Source organism: Rhinopithecus roxellana, chromosome 15, assembly GCF_007565055.1.
Source record: "Rhinopithecus roxellana isolate Shanxi Qingling chromosome 15, ASM756505v1, whole genome shotgun sequence".
In the NCBI taxonomy this organism is placed as follows: Eukaryota; Metazoa; Chordata; class Mammalia; order Primates; family Cercopithecidae; genus Rhinopithecus; species Rhinopithecus roxellana.
The window spans coordinates 71,732,538-71,758,793 of record NC_044563.1 but is presented as its reverse complement, the minus strand read 5'-3'; the positions used below and the strand labels follow the sequence as shown (position 1 = coordinate 71,758,793).

Sequence of the window (26,256 nt, the reverse complement as noted above, 5' to 3'; positions counted from 1 at the left end):
AAATGTACTAGTTCCCTTCTGATGTGGAAGCTGTGGGGTGGGGGACGGAGGGCAGCGTCTGTCTTTAATTGGATCATACCAGAGCATCATCTGGACTAATCAGCAAAGCAACCGGGGCTCCCGCTCAGATTAATGATTGCAGTCTAATCCGAGCAGATCCCATGATTGGATACACATCGCGGGTAATTGTGTTTGTGGCCCAGGAGCAGCACTGAGAGAGGGTCCAAAGAGGGGAGGCCAGTGGAGTGAGGGACCACAGGTTTGAACCTCCCAAACCTCAGTTCTCTCCTTCCCCAGCCCCCACCTCAACCCTGGGGTTTTCTCCCAAAGAAGTTCAAGCTTAGCTTGAGCCACAGTACCCATCTGCCCATGCTGGTGATGGGTTCAATGTTAGGTGCTGCCTAAATCGGGGGATTAGGTTGCCAGCAGTGCACAGGCAGGGCCAAAAGGGTGAGGTTAATCCAGCTTTCCCTCACCCTCCTCCCCTCCAGTCTCCTTCGTTCCCCTTTGAAGTGAGTGGGTTCCCATGGAAACCATGGTGTCCTGAGGAGCGGAAGAGGGGCAGGAGCTAGGCCTGGCCAGGTGCTGGTGGGGGAGGAGGTTGGCTTTCCAAAGACTGCTCTGCTAAACCTCTCTGAGAACCAGGGACGTGGAGGTGCTAAAGTTGTTGCCCATTATTGATAAGGAAAAGCTGGGCTGGAGGCATGAGCTGTAAGAAGACAGTGAGGGCAGTGGTGCTTTGCCTTTCCATTAGGAACCCAGAGAGTGGAGCTGCTGGTCAGGGGTAGAGGGTGAAGTGGCTTCCGGACCCTGCCTGTCTCCTTTGCGGCATTACTCACGATTGAATTAACTGAGGTAGCATTTGGGTCAACCTTATTTCTGTTTCCCTCGCTATACTGTTAACTCCAGAGGACAGGGTCTGCGTCTGTCTTGCTCACTGCTTTATCCCTGGCACCTTACATGATACCTTAGAGTCAGCAGCTTAGACAAAGTAGCTACTGCATCAAAGCTTGTTGGATGGCTTCACTAAATAGGTTAGGGAGCACCCCATAAGTTGTCATAGTTCTAGGTTGATGTGCTGTCAAATGTCTCTCGAGGTGAGGAAAGGGAGCAGCTCCGATCTGTAGCATCTGCTGATCCCCGTGATGTAAATACTCGTACCATGGCCCATCCCAAACCGCCCACCTGATGCCACCGAGCAGTAGGGAAGACATGAGCAGGGCAGGCTCTCACTGGCCTCAAAGCCCAAACCCCACACAGGGAGCCAGGTTCCAGGTGCACAGTCTCTAGATTTACATGGGTAAGCCCATCTTACAGGCCAGTTCTTTAGAATGGTGTTACTGATACTTCTAGCTGCCATCCTACATTCTTGGTCTGCACTGTCCTGTCTGGTCCACTCCTGGGTTCTGAATTTGAAATGTTCTCTCTTAATCAATGAGCTCTTGGAACAGCACCTGGTGTGGATAGGTGTTTTATAAGTGTCTGTAGTGATAATTTTCCACCTCAATGCCAAGGCAGTCTGTCTCTTTCCATCTGCTTCAACAGCGCCCCACCTTCATTCCAAACTTCTCCGTCTTTTCCAAGTGGCTTCCAAACCTTTCCTGGTCTACCAGCGAATGATCTCCTTCCTCGCAGCTCCAGAAACCCTGCCTCAAACCATTCTTCTGCTTCCTCTTTAGTTTCTTAGCTCTAAGAATCTTGCACTTTCCACACCATGTGTCTAGTTCTTTCTCCCACACGTCACAAGCTCAGAACTTCTACCCACATGAGACCACCAGAGAGCTCATGCTCAAGTCCAGCTCTAGTTCAGTAAAAGCAATGTGAGCCCTGTTTATAATGCACTTGTTTCTGTCTCATGCAGACTGGATGGCAGAATCCACACTTGCGTGGGGAAGGAACGGAGCAGGACAGTAGGCAGTGTTCAGATCACTCCCTTGAGACTATCCTAAAGGTCATGGAAGTTCCCAGCATGATCCTGACAGCCCTATAGCTAGAGGTGCAAATGCAGCCATGGCCCTGTGTTGGGCAGTGGGAAATAGAATCATGTTCTAGAAATAGACTTGGTGAGAACTAGCTTTGTCACCTTGGGCTAGCTCATCTCTCTGGGGCTCTGTTTTCTCGACTATCAAAAAGAAAACTGATAGTAGCTAGAATACAATAAGATAATATCTGGCATACAGATCAGTGTTTGGTAGACTGGGGTATTTTAAACAGAGGAGCCAGCATACATTGCTTTGGCCCATTCAGGATGTGAAATCTGGTACATTCAGGGGGGCAGGATTCAGGGTTACGAGCCTTTGGACTTAGGCTGCCTGGTTCACACTCTAGCTCCATCACTGGATACTAAAACTTTCTATGCCTCAGTTCCCTCATCTGTAAAATGGGGCTAAAAATAGTACCATCTCCTTATCTAGATTGTCATGAGGTTTAAATGAGATAACGCAGGTAATGTGCTTGGTAAAGAACCTGGCAGGTGGTCCACGTTCTGTGGGTGTCAGCCGCTGTTGGACGTATTGGTGTCAGGCAGGAGCTTGTGAGCCAGGAGGTAAATGCTGAGAGGCGGTGCAGCAAGAGGCGGGGCTGCCAAAGGTTTCCAGTCAAGTGGTCTTCGCTCTACAATTCAATTAATTATTAACTGAGCTCCAACATGTGTAAGGCATTGTAAATTCGGAAAGGGGTCCTGTCCAGGGACGGAGGGAAAGATAGGCATAGAAAGTAGCAGCGACATAAACTTGGCACACAGTATGGGCTCAAAAAAGTATTTGTGGATTTGACTGCAGAGCTTCTGGCCCGCAATGTAGCGTGGGAGAGTTGCACTGCTTTTCCCAAGGGAGGTGAGCCCCGAGAGAATGACAGCCATGCTACGGGTCCTGGGGCTGGGCTGGTGGATGGGGTGGGAGGAATCTCTCCAGGTTTGAGGCTAGACAGATAGGCTGGGTCCTGTGTGACTTCCTCTGTAGCAGCTGCCTGGTCAGGACCCTGGGAACTGGCACTTCCTAATGAAGTGTCTTTGAGAGAACTCTTCCACCCTGTGACCAAAGAGTGTTCTGGCTCCAGTGAAGTTGACCCTGGGGCTTAACCCTCTGCCTTCCCTGGCATTGGGCTTGGTCATTCCTGGAATGTGCTGGGTGAGGTGGCCTGAGAATGGTGTGGGAGACATGCAGCCATTCCAAGCAGAGAAGTTAGGACCAGATGCTTCGTGCCAGGGCCTCTGGACCACTAGGTGCTGTGGGCAGATGTTCCAGGCTGTGTTCTTGGCTGGGCTTTGTGGGATGGGGGTTCTAGCAGATAGTCCCTGCTTTTTGAAGCAGCTGGGTTCACTGGCACCTGAGGTAACATCTGAGCTGCTGATTATAGTCAGAGGGGTGATCCTGCTGGAGCCATAATCTGCAAAGTGAAACCATGCTCAGATTTCCTCTGTACCAGGCAAAGCCCATTCCCTGCCCTTTCTACGGCATAATAAGGCCTTCTGCGCCAAGCCCAGCCTCTGCGACTGCTGCTGACAGGCCCAGAGGCTGCAGCTGTCTTGCTCAGGGAGCAGGTGTGCTCAGGAGGGATGGGTCCTGCTGCTTCCATGGCTCACCTGCCTGGCCTAGGCATTATCCAGGGTCCCCACCAAGACAAACCCCATTGAAAAGAGATCCACGAGTCCTGAAATCTGATGACTTTTATCCTCACAAGGTTATGTTAGGATTCAGTGAGATAACCAATGCTAACAGCTGACAGTGCTTGGCACACAGAAGTCTCTTGGTGAATGGTAGCTACATTCACAAAGAAGGACTACACTGGGTCTGTCACCCTTACGAGAAGGAAGACAACCAGCAATTGGGCCTCCTGCAAGTGCAAATGATGTGGGGTGGGGTGGGAGGAGAACAGAAAGCTGGGGCCATGAAGGTTCATGTGGCCAGTGGCTTCTTACCGGGCCTGAGCTAAGCCAGCTTGCCCATCTTTTAACCATAGTGCCACTTTCTGCTTTTCCCGAGCACTGATCCTTTTCATGGTTGAGTGGAAAGAACCTGAACTGAGACTTTAGTCTTCATTCTGACTCTACCGTCGGGCAAATCATTTAACTTCTTTAGATAAGCTTTTCTATCCCACAGGGTAGGCATCAAACGAGGAAAGGAGAGATCTGTAAAAATGTTAACGCCTCTCCAAACACACACAAGTATTATTACAAGAGGAGGTTCTTTTGGAAACTCACCGGATGAAGCAGAGGTTCTCTCATACAGCAACAGTCTCGTGGCTCCCAGGGTAATCCTGGCAGCTCAGTTCTTGGACCCCAGGATGTGTATGTCTCAAAAATAGTAGAGAAAAGGGGGAAGGCAGATGAAGTGAGTCCAGTAATTGCTCACAAGTAGTACATGGGAGAGAGGGGAGAGCACACGATTTGGAGTTTGAATACCTGGATTTTAAATCTCAACTCAGTTACTGCATAGCCTGATGCAATCATTTAACCACACAGCACATCCGTTTGCTAGTGAGTGAAATGGGAGTGAGAAGCCCCTTGGGGTATCGAAATGCAATAAGCACATATAAGAGCACTTTACAAAGTGCCACTAAGTGTGTGTGGGTGTGTGTTTAGTCCTTGACTGTGACCGAGACAACATGGTTAGGGCTCACCTCCTCACAGCATCTCTTCCCCTTGAAGTTCTTTCTCTAGGGGGACTGGGTGAATTTCTGGTATTGGATGGAATCTCTGACGCCTTTCACTAGCTGCCTAATTTCAGGAAAGACACTTGTCTTTTCTCTTTTGTTTATAACTTTTATTTTAGGTTCGGGGTGCAGGTGCAAGTTTGTTATACAGGTAAACTGGTGTCACGGGGGCTGTTGCACTTCTCTTTTCACTGCCAGAGTCACCTCGCCTTGTTATGAAGGGGCTGGACACGACATCCCCACCAGGTCTCATGTGTCAGGCTCTTTGTATTTTTGCCCTCGCAGAGCAGTTTTAACTTTCACTGTGTTGAGATTTCACATAGATGCGTTTAATGTGCTGGGAGGAGTGTGTGTGTGCATGTGTCTGAAGGGAGGAGGGCTGAGCAGACTGCGACCTGCCCTGGGCCCCACACTTGCCGGGAATGGACCTGTCCACCCACCTGGGGGAGGAGAGCTGGGCTGGAGCCCAGGAGCCCTGACAGATGCAGCTCCAATTTAGAAACTCAAAGAAGTCCTCTCCAAGGCAACGCAGGCGAACACACCGCCCACTGGGCAGGACTAAAAATACACGCGCATGGTTTCAACGTCACACCTGAAGTAAAAATACATCCAACCAGGGGCCGCTGGCTCGCTCCCACCCCGCTCTGTTCTCTCCATCTGGTGCTTCCAAGGGGAGGCGAAGCAGAGGGCTGGACAAGCACCTTCCTCCCTACTCCCTCCCCTCCCTCTAAGACCTCACCACCCTCTCCGCAGGCAGCCCCCAGCAGAGCCCCGAAGAAGGCAGGTCCTTTCGTAGCAACTGTGGCTAAAAGCTGCCAGATGGCAAAATCTGTTCCAAGTCTCCCTAGTATGGATAGATTCTGAGCCTGAAAGAACTTGAGGATTGTGTCTCAGAACCTCCATTCCTATAGTCATTGCTTACTCCACTCATTCATTCACTCATTCCCATTCACTGAGTCGTCAAAAATGTATTGATCCTCTGCTGTGTGCCATACACTGTGCCTAACCCTTTCGAGTTCAGAGAGAGAGAAAATGTGGTCACCGACTGGAGGAGCCCACCATGCCACGAGGAAGACAGACCTATGCACAAACAACTGTGCTTAGTAGGGTTTAAGAAGTGTCATAAAATAAATTTCTATTGGCAGTCCTTTTTTGGTTAAAAGAAAATGAGGCTCGAAGTTCTGATAAATTATAAGATGTCTCTCCCCCTCCTCTTTCTGGGTATCTATTTGAATTGGCATGTGGGTTTGTTTTCCCAGCCAAATGAGTCAGTGGAGATGGGAATATAAATTTATTGGAGTGGATGGTGTCAATGTTGCCCTGAATTTAAAAAGTGCCCACGCACCATTCCAGGGAAATGGAGCAGGCATTAATTGATAGTTTACTAAGTGCCAGATACTCTCCATGTTTCTTCATTTAATCCTTACAGGAACCTGCATGAGAGGTGTTATCCTTGATGAAAAAGGAAACTGAGGCTCCAAAAATTCAGTAACTTACCCAAAGTGTAGCTTATTTCAGACCACCTGGCTTCCCACCCTAAATTGTGAGTGAGGTTAAGGAAGAAACCCCTAGTATTTGCTGTGAGGGCTCAGAGGAGGCGATGGTTTCTCTTGCTGGAGAGACCAATGAGGGGAGCCTGCACAGAAGGCGTGTTGGCCTGGATACTCAGGTCATTGGAGGGGACACGAAGAGACACAGGAGCAGGGAATTGAGGTGGAAGGAGCAGTGGGAAGAAAGGCACGGGCACAGAAAAGCATAGGGCAAAGATGGGCACAGGAAGGCACAGAAGTTTGCTTTCCATGGGCTGCTGAAGGACAGTAGTGACCATTCCAGAGACCAGGGTCTGCTGCCCTCTCTCCCTCCAGCCACCACCTTTCTCTTCTGAGTCCGTCTACAGGGGTGTCCAATCTTTTGGCTTCCTTGGGCCACATTGGAAGAAGAATTGTCTTGAGCCACACGTAAAATACACTAATACTAACAATAGCTGATGAGCAAAAACAACATCAACAACAACAAAAAGCAAAAGAAAAATCTCATAATGTTTTAAGAAAGTTTACGAATTTGCGTTGGGCCACATTTAAAGCCATTTTGGCTCCATGCCACTCATGGGCTGCGGGCTGGACAAGCTTGGTCTAGGCGAGATACTGAAAACAGGCTGAGGCCACATGATGAAGAGCCTGGAGTGCCCATCCGCGAGTGCTGGCTTCATTCCACTGGCATCCAGGAGAAATTTTACTGCACTCCTCTGAGAGGGCACTTGTTGCAGGCCTTCTACGGTGAACAGATGCCCCAGGAAGGGGTTGGGGGTCTGTTCGGGAAAGTGGTTTCTAGGATATTCTCTGGTTCTGAGATCCCAGTAGTCTCTGGCCTGGGTACTAAGAAATAAAGGCTCGGCTGGGCGCAGTGGCTCACGCCTATAATCCCAGCACTTTGGGAGGCCGAAGCGGGCGGATCACAAGGTCAGGAGATCCAGACCATCCTGGCTAACATGATGAAACCCCGTCTCTACTAAAAATACAAAAAAAAAAAAAAAATTAGCCGGGTGTGGTGGCGGGCGCCTGTAGTCCCAGCTACTCAGGAGGCTGAGGCAGGAGAATGGCGTGAACCCGGGAGGTGGAGCTTGCAGTGAGCCGAGATGGTGCCACTGCACTCCAGCCTGGGCGACAGATTGAGACTCCGTCTCAAATAAAAAAAGAAAGAAAGAAAGAAAGGCTCGGCTGGGCGCGGTGGCTCAAGCCTGTAATCCCAGCACTTTGGGAGGCTGAGGCGGGCAGATCACAAGGTCAGGAGATGGAGACCATCCTGGCTAACATGGTGAAACCCCGTCTCTACTAAAAAATACAAAAAACTAGCCGGGCGAGGTGGCAGGCGCCTGTAGTCCCAGCTACTCGGGAGGCTGAGGCAGGAGAATGGCGTGAACCCGGGAGGCGGAGCTTGCAGTGAGCTGAGATCTGGCCAGTGCACTCCAGCTTGGGTGACAGAGCGAGACTCCGTCTCAAAAAAAAAAAAAAAAGAAAAGAAAAAAGAAAGGCTCAAAACGCTAGTCCTCAGGCAGAGTTTCTGGAAAGGCGAGCTTTTGGCAACTCGACAGCCACTGTGTGTCGGTAGGGCATAGGTTGGTAGCCAGAGTGCCACCAATCCCTGCGTGCCCCACCTCACCCCACCCCACCGGCCAACAGCCTTGTGTGCTCTGAGTGGTGGGACCCCGGCCAGGCCTCTGGTCCTGCTGGCCCATGCCTGAAGATGTCCACCAAAAACTCTTGTTCTCCTCCCATGCATTCCGCCTCTGGATCATCCATCCTTGGCCCAACAGGAAGAGACAGAGGCTCTGTCTCCCCTGTCCCCATTAGAAGAAGCAGTGCGGGTTCAGGGATGGGTTGGGCACTGACCCTGGGCTTCCCTCTTCCCACCCCCAGGAGGGTGAGAATGGCTGTAAGGAAGGTGCAGAGGGAGCCGGGGGGCTCCAAGGTCAGTCACAGGAAAGGAGGTGGATGGCCCAGGCAGGCAGCCACACACTTGGCTGGACCCATAATTGAGGTCTGCAGTCCTGGCCAAGGTCACAAGGGAAGGGACGGCTGAGAGGCTTAGAAGGGACAGAGTGGCATGACTGTGAATCACAGAGTTTATCACCCAGAAAGAGAACTCAGCATTCACGTCTCCCCTTGCCGGTGACCACCCTTGCCCCCGCTCATGGCTGGTGCTGTTTCTGTCTGCATATCCACTCTCTGGCTGCCTTGTGTTTTGCATCTTCGCCTCTCCGAAGCTCTGTATTTTTGCATTCTTTCTAACTTCTTTTCTGTATCTGCTTCTGTTTCCACTCTTCCCCCAAGAAGGAAGAAATGTTTTATTTTATTTTTTTTAAACCCAGGTGGTCCAAAAAGAAAGAAAGAGAAATGAAAAAGGACCCAACTGGGCCGGGCGCGGTGGCTCAAGCCTGTAATCCCAGCACTTTGGGAGGCCGAGACGGGCGGATCACGAGGTCAGGAGATCGAGACCATCCTGGCTAACACGGTGAAACCCCGTCTCTACTAAAAATACAAAAAAAATTAGCCGGGCGCGGTGGCGGGCGGGCGCCTGTAGTCCCAGCTACACGGGAGGCTGAGCCAGGAGAATGGCATGAACCCGGGAGGCGGAGCTTACAGTGAGCTGAGATTCGGCCACTGCACTCCAGCCTGGGCGACAGAGCGAGACTCCGTCTCAAAAAAAAAAAAAAAAAAAAAAGAAAAAGGACCCAACTACTTTTTTTTTTTTTTTTTTTTTGAGACAGAGTCTCAATCTGTCGCCCAGGCTGGAGTCCAGTGGCACCATCTCAGCTCACTGCGACCTCCGCCTCCTGGGTTCAAGCAATTCTCCTGCCTCAGCCTCCCGAGTAGCTGGGATTAAAGTCACGTGCCACCATGCCTGGCTAATTTTTTGTATTTTTAGTAGAGACAGGGTTTCACCATGTTGACCAGGCTGGTCTCAAAATCCTGATCTCAGGTAATCCACCTGCCTCAGCCTCCCAAAGTGCTGGGATTAGAGGTGTGAGCCACCACACCCAGCCGAGGACCCAGCCATCTTTTTTTTGAGTACTTTTAATAAAAGAAATTAGCTACAGCCACATAGGGGAACTTTAAGTTATAGATGAGCATAAGAGTTACCAAGGAAGTTGTGGGGTCCATTCCAGAAGGCCTTTACAAAACGTTAGGGCAATCTGTCAGCCCAGTTTATGTTAAGAATATCTGTCTTGAGGTGGGGAGGAATACGTGGGCTTTGGTGAATCTTGCCTGCCCTGTGATGCTCTCAGAAGCTTTGGCCTTGATTGAGGGGTCTCAGCCTTTCTGTTGCTAAGAGAGAGGGTGGTGCTAGCCTCTGCACAGGGCTACAGCCAACATACTGCCCTGTCTCTAATCACCTCTCCCAGGGACAGCTGCACACACCTTGGCCCCAAACTGGGCATTCCAGACCAGCAAATTTGGGTGATGTAAAAAACACGAAGGCAGAAATGTCAGAAGTAATTAAACCAAACGATGACTTAAACCCCTGTAGAAATCAACACATCCGGTTTAATCACCTTAAGCTAGCGCAAGACTGCAATTCTATGGAGAGGGGTTCTTTATTTCTTTGGATCGTTAACAAGAACTGCATATCTTGAGTTTGATTTTAGTTCAGATGCTCCTGGGGAGCAGTGATGAGGGTAGGGAGTGGAGGGTGGGATGGGGGACTCAGAAAAGAGAAAAGAAATAATAAAATGTTATTCGCGATCATCTCTTCTTCCCCTCTCCCTGAGCTGAGCCGCGTCTCCCTCCTGCCTGCCTCTGTCCGCACTCCTGGTGAAGGCGCCCGCCCTCCCAGCACCCAGGCGGAGGCGCAGTGCTGAATGTGCTAAATTAGGCCATTAGAGAAATTCATTTCTCTTTATTAGTCTGTGTCAAATCCTTTTTATTAGTGGCTGGAAACGACCTCTCTTCTGCAGTAAAATGTCATGCCAGTTCACTCCTTTTATTTGTTCTGCACTGACGAGGCTCAAACTCTCACTGAATTAGTGCAGAGAGATTTATTTCCTCCAAATTTTGAACGGCTTAAGAGAGATTGGGGTGGAGGCGGCAGTCGGGAGGGAGGTGACGTGGGGGGAAGAAGAGTGAAGAAGGGGTCTGGGAGGGAGAAGGTGAGCTCTTATGGAGGTCACATGTCCTCAGCTCTTTGGATATAAAGTCTAATGACCATTCCTTACATCCCGCTCATGGTCATCGACACTCAGCACTGGACACCAAGTGTCCACATCCCTGCTTCTAGCCCATGGAGGATATGGACCCAGAGCGGAAGATATCTGGACAACGGGAAGAAGCACTCCTGAAAAACCATTTTGTAGTGGGACAAACTGAGGCTCAGGGAAGGCCAAAGTCTCTCCTCTAACTGGGAATACTTCTCCCCACCCATTCCTGGTTCACACAGGGCCATTTGTATTGCAGGTGGCTTTGATGGCAGCTCTCATGGGCCCTGCCCTCAGGGTGGACCCCCAAGCCTGCAGTCAAGACTGCTGGGAAGAACTTTTCCAAAGTGGCTGCCAGCCTCCTCTCATGCTTTAGGGGGTGATGTTGGAGGGTAGCTTAGAAAATACAAGTCAGCCTTTAGGCAGGTACAGACTGGGCACCTGGGGAAGGGTAAGTGACTGTCCCATAACTGTGCTGGGAACAGCTTGAGAGAAGCCCAGGACCATGCTGCAGCCGCAAAACCCATGGCGTCGCTGGGAAACAACCTATCTACCAGGGTGCAGTGCAGTGTCTCGGGGATCCCCGTGCATAAGGTAGAAGGTAGTGTCTGGGTTTATCAAGTGAGCCAGGGGGATGGAGCATGGGAGCCACAGGCGCCCCACTGACCATGACCATGGATCACAGGAAAAGCTGTGGGTGATCTCAGGTGCCATCTGAGCTCTGAGAGACCAACAGGGCTCTGGGATGAGGTAGGAAGAACCAGACGCTGGAGTCTGGGGAGGCTGGGATAGGAGAAGAGAGGATCTGGGGCTGACAGTACTGCTGTCTGCCCTCCAACCCTGACTGCTCAGTCCTCAGGTTACGGAACAGCTGGAGAGAGGGTGCCAGGCCAGTACCTGTGTCGTCTGCCCTATGCTCCATGGACTCTTAGTTAACTCGGAGGGAAGGATGGGCAGCATGTTCCTTTCTTCTGAGACAGCAGGAGCCACAGAAGCCACCCCCAGATATGCCCCCACATACATACGCATAGCCATTCTGGGGAGATCCGACACCTGGAAGTGAAGGAGGTTTAGAAGACAGACCCTGGCTGTGGTTCTGCAGAGGAGGTGCATGTTCCCTGGTGTATGTGACAATGCCTCCCACCCGATCCCTGCAAGCCCAGCTCTGTCACGAGGTACCTCATGATGTGACTCCTGCTGCCTTTTCAACCTCATCTCCCTCCACTCCCTACCTGCCCACCTGGTTCCAGCCACACTTGGCTACATTTTGTTCCAGAAACGTGCAAGCTCATTTCTGTCTCAAATACTTTGCTTTTTCTCCTGCTGGAATGCCGATCCCTTAGCTCTTTGCATGACTACGTCTCATCATCCAAGGCTTAACTTAAATGTCACCTCCGCAGAGAGGCCCTCCCTGACCACTCTAAGAAAAGCTGCTCCTCCCTGCAGAAGCAAGGACAGAAGCAGAGGAGATCACCCTTCTCTCCCTACCCAAAGCCTAGTGCTAGTAGCTGGCGGACACAGTCGTGGCAGATCTCTCTTCCTTACCCCACATGCCACTCATACTGTGTACACAGAAGACACCATCCCTGCACACATACACACGTATTGCATACAAACAGCACAGAGAACATGCACACTGTGCTCACAGCACACAAAATCAGCCCCCCAGTTACATACACTACCCATCTGTGTATAGATACAGCATTAGCACAACACTGTGTGCCACAGTGAAAACACACAGGACCCCACACAACGCTTGCTCTCATTGACAGCCTGCATACACCCTTGGTGCACACACATGCATATGCACGTGCACGCACACACATGCACACACACACTTTGTCCCCTCCCTCCAACTAACCAGTGAGAAAGGAATGTGCAGTGACCGCAGCTGCCATGGGGTTGGGGCAGGGGCTGCACCCCCACCACCTGGCACGATGCTGTGGATTATTAGTTCCTGGTAATTTAGTGCCCTTGTACAGAGTCGATTTGTGCCTTTCATTCCTAATTGATCTAGTGGCTGTTTAAATGGCAGCAGGCATCTGTTGAGAGTAGGGAGGTTCATAAGGCGCAATAATTCATAACACCGTCTGGAATTTGCCTTTCATGTCCCTCAGCTAAACCACTGCAGGGCTCTGCTTAAATTACAGCCACTGAGGCTTTCTTTGGTATTCCACTCAGGGCCAGGAGAATCTTGCATTAAACTGGGATCAGGTTAGATTAGACTATAATATGCTGCAGTATTAGTGGCTGCAAATGAAGACTTATACTGGAGTTTAACCCCTTCACCTGGTTTTCTCTTTGTCTTCAGCCGAATGGCTAAGCTAACCCATCGTTTTCCCTACCAGCTTCCTGGTAGATCTTTCTCAATGGATCTTCTGGCAATTTGGGGCAGCGAATAGGCCACCCTTAAATATTGACACTTTTTTTCTGCAGACTGCACACCCAGTCTGCAGCCCTGGGGCCCAGCAGTTTCGGCATCAGCTTCCAAAAGCAGGGTCGGGGAGAGAGTGTGCAGGGACAGGCTCTGCCAAGCTTAGCAGCTCCTCTGGAGCAGGAATTTCTCTTTTCCTCCCTCACTACCCCTGAGTCTGAATAGAAAGAGCCATAAAATGCATGTGAGTGTGGATAGGGGGACACTCTTCCTATCTTTTTATCCAAAATTGTTAGAATTCCAAGATGGACAGGCTCCTAGGGGTTCCCCCACCCACTTGCAAATACCATATAGGCTAGATATTCAGTCCTTCTCTGTGTGCTCAGTCATGGGGTGCTGGAGGGGAGACTATGGTCTGTTTGCCTTACTTACTGTGTTCTCGGTAGGATGCGGTGGCTCACACCTGTAATCCCAGCACTTTGGGAGGCCAAGGCAGGCAGATCACTTGATGTCAGAAGTTTAGACCAGCCTGGCTAAAGTGGTGAAATCCCGTCTCTGCTAAAAAAAAAAAAAAAAAAAAATTAGTCGGGCACGATGGTGGGCACCTGTAATCCCAACTATTTGGGAGGCTGAGGCAAGAGGATCACTTGAACCCTGGAGGCAGAGGTTGCAGTGAGCCAAGATCATGCCATTGCACTCCGGCCTGGATGACAAGAGTAAGACTCTGTCAAAAAAAAAAAAAAAAAAAAAAAAAAAAAAGACTTACTGTTTCAGTATGGTAGCCACTAGCCACATGTAACCTCTTAAATTTAAAGTAATTAAAATTAGGTAAAATTAAAAGTTCAGAGTCCTAGTTACGGTAGCCATGTTTCAAGATCCATTGGCCTCAAGGGATTAGTGGCTGCCATATGGGGCAGTGGAGATTGCAGAACATTCCCACCGTTGCAGAAAGTTCTGTTGCACAGCACTGGCTAGACCATCCCCTTGGGCAGAGGCATGGGGGCCAGGTTCAGGTCCAACACACATTCCTCCTTCTTGCCCAGCAAATGGGACTACGTCCAAAAAAATTTAAAAAATAAAAATTAAAAAAACCTACATTGCATAGTCCCAAGAGTCTGGGGAGACAGACCAGAGAGGGATGTGTAGGTGCATTTTTGGAACTGTAGTGGAAGGGAATGGGGCTCTCTGGAGTCCAGTGTCAACAACCCATGCACTCGCATGCACACATACTGCAGAAATAAAGGTGCTGTGGACTTATACATGCAAATACACCTACACACATATAACATATATATTTACCAAATACTTTTTGGTAAATCCACATACATCTGACTAGACTTCGGACATATAGTGATAAGTAAGGTGAGCTAGGTTCCTGCCCTCATGTAGCTCACAGTCTAGTGAGGAAGGCAGACAATAAAACAAACAACTCAGGGACTATCAGTGTAGGTTTGGCAGTGGGGGAATGGGGGTCAGGAGTCAGAAAAACTTTCAAGAGTTGCTGATCTCCAAGATAAGATCCAGAGAGCCATTTAGGTAAACACTTTGGCTCACATATAGATGTCATAGAACCCCCCACCCCGACCACCACACACAGTCTTTTCACTCATTGATTCCTTCATTCACCAAATATTTATTAAGTGTCTGCTATGAGCATGCATGCCAAGGTCTCAGGGATATCAGGATCACTAAGTCAGGTAGAGTCTTGGAGGAAAACAGTGAGCAAATGATTTGCATCACATAGTGATGTAAATAATCATTGCATCATTGTGTGATGACCTAACGCACTGGGATATCTGACCTAAACTGAGTCTACCAAGACTCAGGACAGGTGGAGACACCCGCCCACCACATGTGGATAAGTCTTCAGGCTCACGTATGTCTCCTGCGTGCACTTGCAAGCACACAAGTGTTTGTGCACATCTGCCACCCTTAGCTGGCTCCAGAAAGCCAAGAATGGATCTATGACCTACCGCTAATGTTCACATCCAGGACTTCTCTGGACACTCCCCACCTTTCCTTCTTAGGTTGACTCTGAGCCAGAAATGGACACCTACTTCTTGGAAGGCTTAAAACCCTTCATCCCTCCCCAAATATTCATGCAGTTTATCTGACCAAAGAGAAAAGGTAGGCGCCCAGTGGGTAGGGACAGGAGCCTCTTAAGCCCAAAAGCTGGAAGAGCAGACCCTACTTGCCAAGGCACAAAGTGCTGCCATCTAGATTGACCATGGGGACTGGGGATGTTATCAAGGAGTGGGACCTTGGGAGAAGTTATGGGAATATGAGCAGGGGAGTCTGGTGGCTTCTGAGCACAGGTAGCAGCACGGTCTCTGTGTGTGCGCATGTGTGAGCTCTTGATGTCCCCGCAGGCACCCTCTTTTCCCGCTCCTGACGCTGCTGTTTGAGAAATGTGAACAGGCCACCCAGGGCTCTGAGTGCATCACCTCCGCCAGCTTTGATGTGGACATCGAGAACTTTGTCCACCAGCAGGAACAGGAGCACAAACCCTTCTTCAGCGATGACCCAGAACTGGACAATCTGGTAAAGACCCTCCACCCTCTACCCTGGCTAGAGTCTTCCTACCCTCTCATCCCCTTCAAAATGCCCTAGAAATGATCCTTTCATTAATTCACCAACAAAAGATTTTGAGTGTCCACCTTGGGGCATGCACTAGATGAACCAGTCTTGCCGCCAAGAACCATTTTTAAATGCCTTAAACCAAGAGTTCCATGCACAGGCTTTGCTGCCAAAGTTCTGCCCATCTATGCCCAGGGTGGCACTAGCATCTTAGCACCCATCCTTTTACGGTGCAGACAGGAGGAAAGAAGGGTTGTAGCAGCCAGAATATCTGGGGTAGCTGTTCTGAGTCCCGGAGTCCTGGCATGTTAGCAAATCTGTCTTGGGCTGTCCAGAGAGGAGCTAATAGTTGATGTGCTACTGTATGGAGGATGAAGGTAACTGATGTTGGAGCACATTAACCGAGAGAAAGACCTGATATCGATGTGCTGAGAAGACCAGTGGAGGACCCATTCATTCTGGGGACAGGGTAGATCAGGCTCCCAAACCTAATTTATCAACTAGATCATGACCACAGTTTTATAAAAATACATATTTCTAGGCCACACCACCTGGGAATTGTGATTCAGTGGGTTTGGTGGGAGCCTGTGAATCTACATTTTAAAAAGTTTCCTGAGCAGTTGCAATCATCATTAGGTTTGGTGACCACTGGGTCGGATGACATCTGAATTCTCATCTAGTCCAGGGAATTCTGTGGAGAGAGCAACAGAGAGGTTGCTCTGTTTGTCCATTACTCTAACTAGTCATCTTGGAATTATTAACCACAATTCTTTATTTTTTGTGGGTGGATTACCCAGATTATGCACAGTGAATTTGGAAACTCTGGAAAACTCTCCCCAACAAATTGATTAATGATGGTGCTGTCTTCTTGCATTTAGAGTTTAACTGGTACCTACTTTCAAAAGGGAAACAGAATTAGAAAAGAAAATGTAGTTCCAGAAAGGAAGAAAACACACACACACACACACACACACACACACACACACACACACACACACACAGAGAGAGACACACACACACTGCATCTGCAGAACAGGTGTAACTGGCTTTGGTATTCTGTGCTGTGAATTATCCACACCACTGCTTCTCTCAAGAGCTGAATATGTGACTGGATGGAGTCCAGAAGAGCTGCCAGGAGAGCCCACCCTGGCCTGAAGCTTTGTGAAGTGTCACAATGGGTGGAATGTTTGAAGAGCGGAGGAGGCCTTGCCAGAGGATAAGCGCTTGCTTGCTGTCGGGAGGGTCAGTGAAGGCATCTGAGAGCCCCAAAGCCACCTTTTTCTCATCCTGGGGCATCCCTTCCCCTGGCTGGGATTGGCAGTCCCCTTCCCAGGAGGCAGGTCACTGTCTCTCAGGTCCCCTGGGAAAGCTGCCCTGTGCAGGTGCTCCAGTTGCAGGCTGGTCTTGCTCTGCCCTGTGCTCTGACTGATCAGAACCACAGACTGCAGTTGCAGAGCAGAGCCTCACAACCTAGACCCATGGTAGCCAGGGGGCCAGGAGATGCCGCAGCCATTTCTGTGGGAACTGGGATGGACCTGGGAAGCAGGGCCCACTCCCCTCATTTGGCACAATAAGAAACTGAGTCCTAAGTAGGTAAGGAAATATTGAAAAGTAAACTGGGTAGCTAATGTGAAATAACTTAGCTATTAGAGGGAGGAGTCCTGGGGGAACACATTTCTCATGCCCTGCCCACCACCACCTGCCAGGTGAGCTCTGGAAGACCCACCAAGGACAGCCTCCCATCCTAGCTCAGCCTGGAAAATACCCAGGCGGCCATCTCCATGCTCTCTCCTGGCCAACATGATGTGGGTTCCCCAGAGTTCTGTTCACTCAAAGAATCCTATTTAGAATCAATCGAACAGAACTTGGTTGAGTGTCTGCCATGTGCCAGGCCTGACCCAGGGATGTGGATGCTGTGGAAGATGCCATGGTGGCCCCATACTGCCAGCGTTCCCTGGTCTTCCATCTCAGGCACTGGGCTGGGAGTGTCCAGCCAGTGCAGCAATGCTTGGACATTCCATCTACCTGGGTGCACCTGATTTACCTAGTTGAGTTAGCCATGGTCAATGACTGGTTGATTGACTGATTATGTAAATGGAGAGATTTGAAAGAGCACTCTCTGAGCCTCACCACTACTATCTGTGTGATTTGGATGACTTAACTCCTTTGAAGCTAAGTTTCCTCATCTGTAGATCTCACACACCTATCTCGTGTAATGGTAATACAAAATTAATGAGATGGCTCTGGGAAATGGCCTTTAAAAATGCCTGGCATCTGGAAGGTTAGTCTCAAGTGCAGGGCCCCTCCAACAAGGTGCTCCAGTTCCTCAACCTCACATCCTGGCCACCAAAGAGACCATGCGGCCGGGACCCTGAAACGTGATGTGGGGAGTCAAGCAGTGCCCCTTGCCACCCCCACCCCTCGTCCTGTGTCAGGAAGGGGGAGATAAAGAGGCCAACTGCAGGAGCCATCATTAGAACAAGAATCATGTAGCCAGCACAGCCGAGATGCACATAATTAGAAATTAGAAAAAGGTCAGATCGCGTCATTATCAGCTCAATCAGCTGCCGAGTGCCACAGCCAGTTAATTTGGCATCTGTATTTTTTACAACCCCGCACACGTAGCCCAACGGACTGTAACTCTTTATCCGGACAGATATACTGCGCAGCCGAGCAGGGACATAAAATGAGAGACCCCAAGCAAATGAGCTGAGATAATTGAGAGATTTATTTTTTATATATATGTGTGTCAGGGCGGCTTTCCTTTGCCCTTGAATATTGACTTTCACAGGGATTGTCAGGAGGGCACTTGGGTCCCCAAAAACTTTGTCCCTTGGAAGTTCTTCTCTCCCCCAGGGTCCTCAAGCCCCACTAGGGCCCTGCTTTCTCTCAGGCCCTGTAAACCTGTGGTCTCCAGCCCCACCAAGCCCCCCATTTGAACTCAAATCCTCCCCGTCCCCAGCTGGCCACCTCCCTGTCCCCCGAGCAAGTTGCCCTGTACCACACTCCCCTGTGTCCCACAGTCACCCAGGGCTGCCCTGAAGATCAGAGAGGTTCTCAGATTGTAGATTTCAGTGGGAACCTCCCTCCCTGCATTAGCCACCTGCTCCCACAGCACCCCTACCAGAGAAGAAACAGATTCATGAACCATTAGAGGGAAAAGCCCTAGAGAGGGCCAGGCACAAGTGGCTCACCCCTGTAATCCCAGCACTTTGGGAGGCCGAGGCAGGCAGATCACATGAGGCTAGGAGTTCGAGACCAGCCTGGCCAACGCAGTGACACCTCATCTCTGCTAAAGATACAAAAATTAGCCAGATGTGGTGGTACATGTCTGTAGTCACAGCTCCTCGGGAGGCTGAGGCATGAGAATTGCTTAAGCCCAGGAGGCAGAGGTTGCAGTGAGCTGAGATCATGACACTGCACTCCAGCCTGGGCAACAAAGTGAGACTCCATCTCAAAAACAAACAAACAAAAAGCCCTAGGGAGAAGCACGTCCTACCTCCTTTTATAGCCTGGGATGTAAGTTCACAGAAGGAAGTGACTTGCCAGGACCAGAACCCAGGTCAGCTGACTCCTGATCCTCCGCTCTGCCCACAACATCACACCACCATTCCTTAATTTGCAAATAAAAGTGCCCCCGATCTCTCTTTCCCTGCACCCAAACTGTAACTCCCCGTTTCCGGAGGACGAGGGTGGCTTTCCACCCTCATGGTGGTCAAACTGCAATGCCCCTGACTGGCTCCCCTGGGAAAGGCCGGCTCCATCCTTCACTCCCTCCACTCCCATTCCCACAGCCACAGGGGCTCACCAGGCCAGTTCCTTAGCTGGGCCCACAGATCCCCTCCTCAGGCCCACCAGCCTCTGACTGGCAGTTGGTAAAGTTTGTAAAATTTGCAAGTTCCCCAAAACCCTTTGAAAGGTAAAAGCTTTTTGTTTTATAAAATCTGATTTATGGGCCCCCGGTGCAGGGCCAAGGTTTTATATATTATGCAAGATTTCAAACCGTGGCTGTAAAAAGTACGGTTTCAGTTTCATGCATGGAATTTTTTTATGTGTAAATTTTTTAACATTTATGGGGCACGTTTTAATGAGACTCTGGTGTGGCTCGAGGGACAGATTACGGCTGCCTGACCACAAAGCCAGCTCTAAAATGGGGCCCCCTAGGCCCCTGGGCCCACTCTGAAGAGGCAGGGCCAGAGGCCGGAGGCTGTGGATAAGGAGGCACGCGAAGGAATCAGGCCAGAGCTCTGGGCCCAGAGGCCTCAGGCCAGCGGCATTCAGAGACTTAGCCACTTTGGCCTTCAGTCCAGGCTGTCTTTGCCTAGACAGGAGCAGAAAATCCCACAGACACCAGGAAAGGGAAAGGAAATGGGAATCATCAATGCTAGTAATAACGAGCATTTATAGAGCACTTACCAGCTGCCAGGTACTGCTCCAACTCTTTCACATGTATTATCTTGTTTAATCCTCTTTCTAAACCCACAAGGCACATGTTACTATTATCCCCATTTTAAGAGGAGGCAACTGGGACAAGAGATGCAGTCACCACCATGCAGCTGGTCCATGGCCCAGGCAGGAATCAAATACAGTGCAAGACTCGCGCTCCATGACCACACCCAAAGCACTTCTTCCGTCTTTCTCTGGGCCAGGTCTTGTTTTACATTTTCTTCTAGCCACATCTCATTTAACCCACAGTGCAACTCGGAGGAGTCACTATTATTATCTTAGTTTCCAGGTGAGGAAAGTAAAGTGTAGAGATTATGTCAATTGTTCAAGGTCTCCCCATAGGTGGAAGACCCAAGACACCCAAGACCTGAAGCCCTGAGTGTCTTTTTTGCTATTTAAGTCTCACAAGAGCCCTATGAAGCAGTTATTATTATCCCCATTTGACAGAGGAAGCAATCAAGGACTGAGAACCCTATAGCCAAGAAATTACATAGCTGAGATTTCAACCAAGTGGATCTAACTCCCGAAGCCCACCCGCCTTCCTCAGTACCACTGCGTTCCCAAATTCTGAGGCCATCAGAAGGAGAGTGCCAGGTTATTGACTCAAAAATGATTTAACTCGTCTTGTGTGATGGTTTCCATAAAATATTTGTTCTGTCTGCAAATCATCAGGCAGTTCTCCAATCACCAGTATTCACCTTTTTTTCATGTCCCATTTTTTGTTCTAGTGACCCCACACTTCCAACTGGTCAGGCCAAGCTGGCCTGGTCTGGAAAAATTCCTGATTAGATTTGAGCGTTGGCAGCCACAGTGACCCACAGGAAATATCATAGCACGTTAAGGAATGTGTGTTTGTAAATTCCTTCTTCTGTCCATGAGGGAGAATAGTTCCAGCTTCCTAATTTGCAAAAAGGAAGGAGAGGGTGAAAGGAATGTGCCTGCAAAACAAAGATGCCTCCCTAATTCCTGCATGGAGCTGAATGGGTTCCATAATCTCTGAGCCTCAATTTCCTTATCTCTAGGAGAGAGATAATATTGCCTGTGTCCCTGTGGTGACGAGACTCAAATGAGATAATGGAGAGAAAGCATTTTGTAAATTGTAAAGTGCTGTGTATACAAATGTTTTGAAAGGCAAGAAATTATTATTATCAAGTGGAAAGGCCACGATCCTGCAAGAGAAGCAACCACTGAGAGAGGCATTTGATGATGGAGGGAGGACCACATTGGTATAAGGAACTGACATTTATTGAATGGCTACTATATGCCCAACACATCTGCATACATGATCTTACTCAGTTTTCACAACAACTCTAAAGTGTAGGTATTATTGTCATCTTAAATTTTGCAGATAAAGTTTAAACTACTTGTTCAAAATACCCAGGCAGAAAATAACCAATGTGGGACATCAGACCACGTGGCTTTATAGAAACTAGGAAGCCCCATTTTTGTGTACTTTGCTGGAACTGCGAGACTTGTGTACAGTGGTAGGGGACTAACATGTGAGGTTGCATTTGTTTGCTTTTCTGACAGAGACTTCTTAGAAAAACAGGGCCAAATCAGTATTCTGAAAGAGAAGGGAGGGAAAGAAGCTGAAATATGGAGCTGGGGAAAGGAATTAAGGATGCATTCACCGCATTTGGTGGTGATGTTAAATTAAGTGGCACTGTTATTGCTCTAGAAGATTCGGAATAAATTTTCACATGACCCTGATCATTTAGAAAAATAGTTTAATAAATCAGAGTTTTCTAACTTAGAGACAAAAATCCAAAATTGTAAACACAGGGAGAGGATGATTTACTAAACACAAATATGGGGGCAAAAAAGACCCGGGGAGTTACTGTTTTTTCACTGGCTGAACATAGAATAGCAGTAGAAAGGCCAATGGGATATCAGACATTATTAGAAGAGATTACTTTTACAACTTGCATGCATTTGGTTTACTGTGGTTTATAAAGCATGTTTACGTCGTTATCTCCTTTAGCCCCTTTCAAATCTTGTGAGTTAGAGATGAACATTATTCCCATTTTACACGTAAAGAGACTGAGGCTCAGAGAAATCATGGAATTTCCCCAACGGCACTCACTTAACAGAGAGTGGGCCCGTACTCAAATCCAGGCTGCCTGACAATGAACCCACAGTGTTCCTGCTCTGCCAGGCAGCCCCCCAATATTGATGGTGTTGCCTACCTTTCTAATATTGAACAGGTCCTACATATTCATTGCTTCAGAATACCATTATGATTTACTCTACCTTCTTAAATCTTTAAACCAATTCCATTAGCCCATAAAAAAGTAATCCTTCAGCTGCATTTTATTAGCCCAAAGGGTAGGTCCACTTTTGGTGACTGTGCACCAGACCTGGTTTAAACATGCTATGTGTGTATTTTATTTGAGCAAAGCTCTTCTGAGTATATTTTACTTTTGTTTTACTTACCTGTATTTTCTGATTTTATAAAGTAAGTATAAATTGGTTATGTATTTAAAATAAATGAATAGATATGTGCACTTTTCTATGCGTATGTATGTATGAATATATGTATGTGTGTGACAAAGAAGGAAAAAAGAAAAGGAAAGAAGGGAGGGAGGAAAGAAGGAAGGGAGGAAGGGAAAGAGAAGAAAGGTTTAAGGAATGACGATCGTTTTTGTCTAGAGAAGAGAAAGGCCGGGCGCGGTGGCTCACGCCTATAATCCCAGCACTTTGGGAGGCCGAGACGGGCGGATCACGAAGTCAGGAGATCAAGACTATCCTGGCTAACATGGTGAAACCCCGCATCTACTAAAAATACAAAAAAAAAAAAAAAAATTAGCCGGGTGTGGTGGCGGGCACCTGTAGTCCCAGCTACTCAGGACGCTGAGGCAGGAGAATGGCGTGAACCAGGAGGTGGAGCTTGCAGTGAGCCAAGTTCATGCCACTGCACTCCAGCCTGGGCGACAGAGTGAGACTCCGGCTCAAAAAAAAAAAAAAAAAAAAAAAGAGAAAGTTAATTGAACAACTTGTTCAAGTCAGATGACTGGTCTAGTACGTGGCATATAGTAAGACTCAATACTTGTTCAGTGAATAAAATAAAATAAAAAGAAGTGGTGTTGATAGAGGTCCTAGAAGTTCCTTGATGTTCTTGGTACCTACAGAAGGCACTTTACATTAAGGCGGGAGAGATTTTGATTGAATATAAGGAAAAGCTTCTTAATCAGCAGATTAAGAGAATATGGAGATGGTCCGAGGCAATAAGGTCATCTCCCAGGGACCGGGAGAGGCTGGAGGAGAAGATGCAGCCTGTGTCCTGGTGAGTTTGGATGGTGTAGCCACCTAGAGGCTGGTCCAGGTCATCGTGGGGGGTTCATTCTAACACCATCAGGCATGAATTGAGAGCAGAAGTCCTGGTAATGTTCAGAGAGTCAGAAAACGTAAGGGACCTGACAGTCCAGCCCTCTCCATGTGCACATGGAGAAGCAGGCACCTGTGTTGGTGAGGTGTTCCGACCCCAGGGGGCTGTGCCAAGAGTGAGAGATGGGAGATCAGAGCAGTCGAGAAAAGGCACATTACCAGGAAGATTCTGGAAATCCTAAACTTTAATGTCTCAAAAGCTATTTGGCTTCCTAGAACCCCATACTTGCTGTCACTGAGCCACTTTCTCCCAAACTATGTACCCTTTACACTGTCACTTCCTCTACCTACATAATCCTGAGAGTCCGTATTGAAAGACAAGGCACACAGGTCAGGGGTGGGGCAACCTGGCTTCATATCGCTCACCAGTTGTGTGACTCTAAGCATGGAAACATAATATTTTTGGATTTTATTTTCTTCAAATGCAAAATATGAGCAATAATGGTAACTACTTAATGAGATGGTTGTGTGGAATAAATAAGGCCTGGAATGGGCTTACGACATTGCCTGAGACATAGTATGAATAAGAAACGTTTGGGTATTATTATCAATCCAGCAACACATATCTGTTAAGTAGGTTATCCTGTGCTCATTAGACTGAGAGACATAGACCAAGATGTTCATGGCCAAAGTCAAGTAGAACATTAGGCAAGAATAAATCTTTATTAAGTACCTAACTCCACTTTGGGGTCCAAATGATCCATTCTAAAGTCACCATTCTCCTCTTTGCTTAGGATGGCTCAGTCTCCCTCAGTCTCAGCCCCACGGAGGTGGCACTTCTTAGGAGGAGACCCTGTGACTGAGCCCTGCATGACGACACACAATCACTGCTTTCTGTCTTTGAGTGACACTTGGTCTAATTTAGTACTCCAAAAACCTTTAATTAGTTGAGCACAATCCCTGCTCATCAGACAAGCCACAGGCCCAGCCCAGGGAATGTGGGCTCCCCACTTGAAATGCCAATAAAGCACAGAGAAGGGTGTAACGCTGGCTTCAAGCCACACTGCTCTACACACCTCACAGTCACAGTTCTCCGGGAGAGATTTCCTTCCTTGTCTCCATTCCTTTTTATTTTGTCCAAACTCTCCTCTAGGCGTCCAGGAGCTAGCCAAAAGCTAGGAGGGTGGGATTAAATAGAGATCCCATATATTGCTTGCGTCAACATAAATGGATCTGGAAAAGCAATAAGCATCACCTTCCCCCGCATTTTTTTCTTTTAATTTTGATATAAATGTAGATTCACATGCAGTTATAAGAATTCACACAGAGAGCTCCTGATTCACATCTTGTATAACCATAGCACAATTTCACAGCCAGGAACAATCCACCAACTGTATTCGGATTTCACCAGTTTTACATGCCCTCGTGTGTGTGTGTGTGTGTGTGTGTGTGTGTACATGTAATTAGTTCCACATAAACATTGTTATAGTAAGGTACAGAACAGTTCCTCCCTCCCTCCTCCACTCCACCGCTGTCAACCACTAATCTGTCTTCCATCTCTATAATTTGGTCATTTCAAAAATGTTACATAAATGGCATCATATAGTATATAATCCTTTGAGACTGGCTTTTGTCTCTCGGCAAAATTACCTTGCAATCTATCCACATTGTCGGGCATATCAGTAGTTCGTTCTTTTTTATTGCTGAGTTATATTCCATGATATGGATGAATTACAGTTTCTTTATCCATTCACCCGTTGAAGTACATTTGGGTTGTTTCCAATTTTTGACTATTAGAAGTAAAGCTGCTTTGAACAATTTGCATACAGGTTTTTGTAGAACATATGTTTTTATTTCTCTGGGATAAATGCCCAAGAGTACAATTGCTGGGTTACATGGTACGCACATATTTAGTTTTGTAAGAAATTGTCATACTGTTTTCCAGAGTGGCTGTACCATTTTACACTCTCACCAGCAATGTCTGAGTGTTCTAGTCTCCAGTTCCTCTCCAGCATTTGGTGTCGTCATATTTTTTTTTTTTATTTTAACCATGCCAATAGGTGTGTAGTGATATCTCATTGTGGTTTTAATTTGCATTTCCCTAGTGACTAATGACATTGAATATCTTTTCATGTGCTTATTTGCCATCTGTATATCCTCTTCAGTGAAATGTATAATCATGTCTTATGACCATGTTCTAATTGGGTTGCTTGTTATTTTACTGTTTTGTTTTGAGAGTTCTTTATATATCCCAGATACAAGTCCTTTGTCAGATATTTGGTTTGCAAATATTCTCCTCCAGTATGTAGTCTTTTCATCTTCTTCACAGGGTCTTTTGAGGAGTAAACATTTTTAATTTTAACAGGGTCCAGTCAGTTCCTCACTGGATCATCTTTTTTTTTTTTTTTTTTTGAGATGGATTTGCGCTCTGTTGCCCAGGCTGGAGTGCAGTGGCTCGATCTTGGCTCACTGTAACCTCCACCTCCTGGGTTCAAGCAATTCTCCTGCCTCAGCCTCCCAAGTAGCTGGGACTTCAGGCATGCAAAACCACCGCTGGCTAATTTTTGTATTTTTAGTAGATTTGCGGTTTCACCACGTTAGCCAGGCTGGTCTCGAACTCCTGACCACAAATGATCCACCTGCCTCGGCGTCCCAAAGTGCTGGGATTACAGGCATGAGCCACTGTGCCCGGCCTGGATCATGCTTTTGGTGTCAACTCTAAGATCTCTTTGCCTCGGCCTAGATCCTGAAGATTTTTTTCCGGTTTTTTTAAAGAGGTTTATAGTTTTATATCTTACATTTATGTCTTTGATCCATTTTGACTTAATCTTATCTAAGGTATGAGGTTTAAATCAAGATTCAGTTTTTTGCATATGGATGTCTAATTGTTCCAGCACCATTTGAACAACCCCCTGTTGAAAAGCAATTTGGTAATATTTATCATAATCCATAAGAACGTGCATAGCTTTTTTTCCTGTCACTTCTGGGAATTCATCCTAAAAAATAATGCAGGAACATTTAAAAAAAAAAAAAGCTATAAGCTTAGAAAATATTCACTATAACATTTTTTATGAAATTGAAAAATAGGAAGTAATCTAAATACCTAACAATAGGGGACTGGTTAAGTATGGCACACGCATGAAATAATATGCAACATTTAAAAATATATTTACTCAATAACTTTCACCCA

The 26,256-nt window shown here is 47.8% G+C and overlaps 1 protein-coding gene across 3 annotated transcripts in view; it reads left to right on the top strand.

The window, feature by feature from the left end:
* Window positions 1–26,256, top strand: part of PKNOX2 (PBX/knotted 1 homeobox 2) — a 268,739-nt gene that overhangs the window by 206,014 nt on the left and 36,469 nt on the right. For all 3 annotated transcript variants that reach the window (XM_030918734.1, XM_030918735.1, XM_030918736.1), the window contains one exon: window positions 15,089–15,260. In XM_030918734.1, coding sequence (XP_030774594.1) covers window positions 15,089–15,260 — 172 coding nt within the window. The remainder of the gene's footprint in view (window positions 1–15,088; window positions 15,261–26,256) is intronic.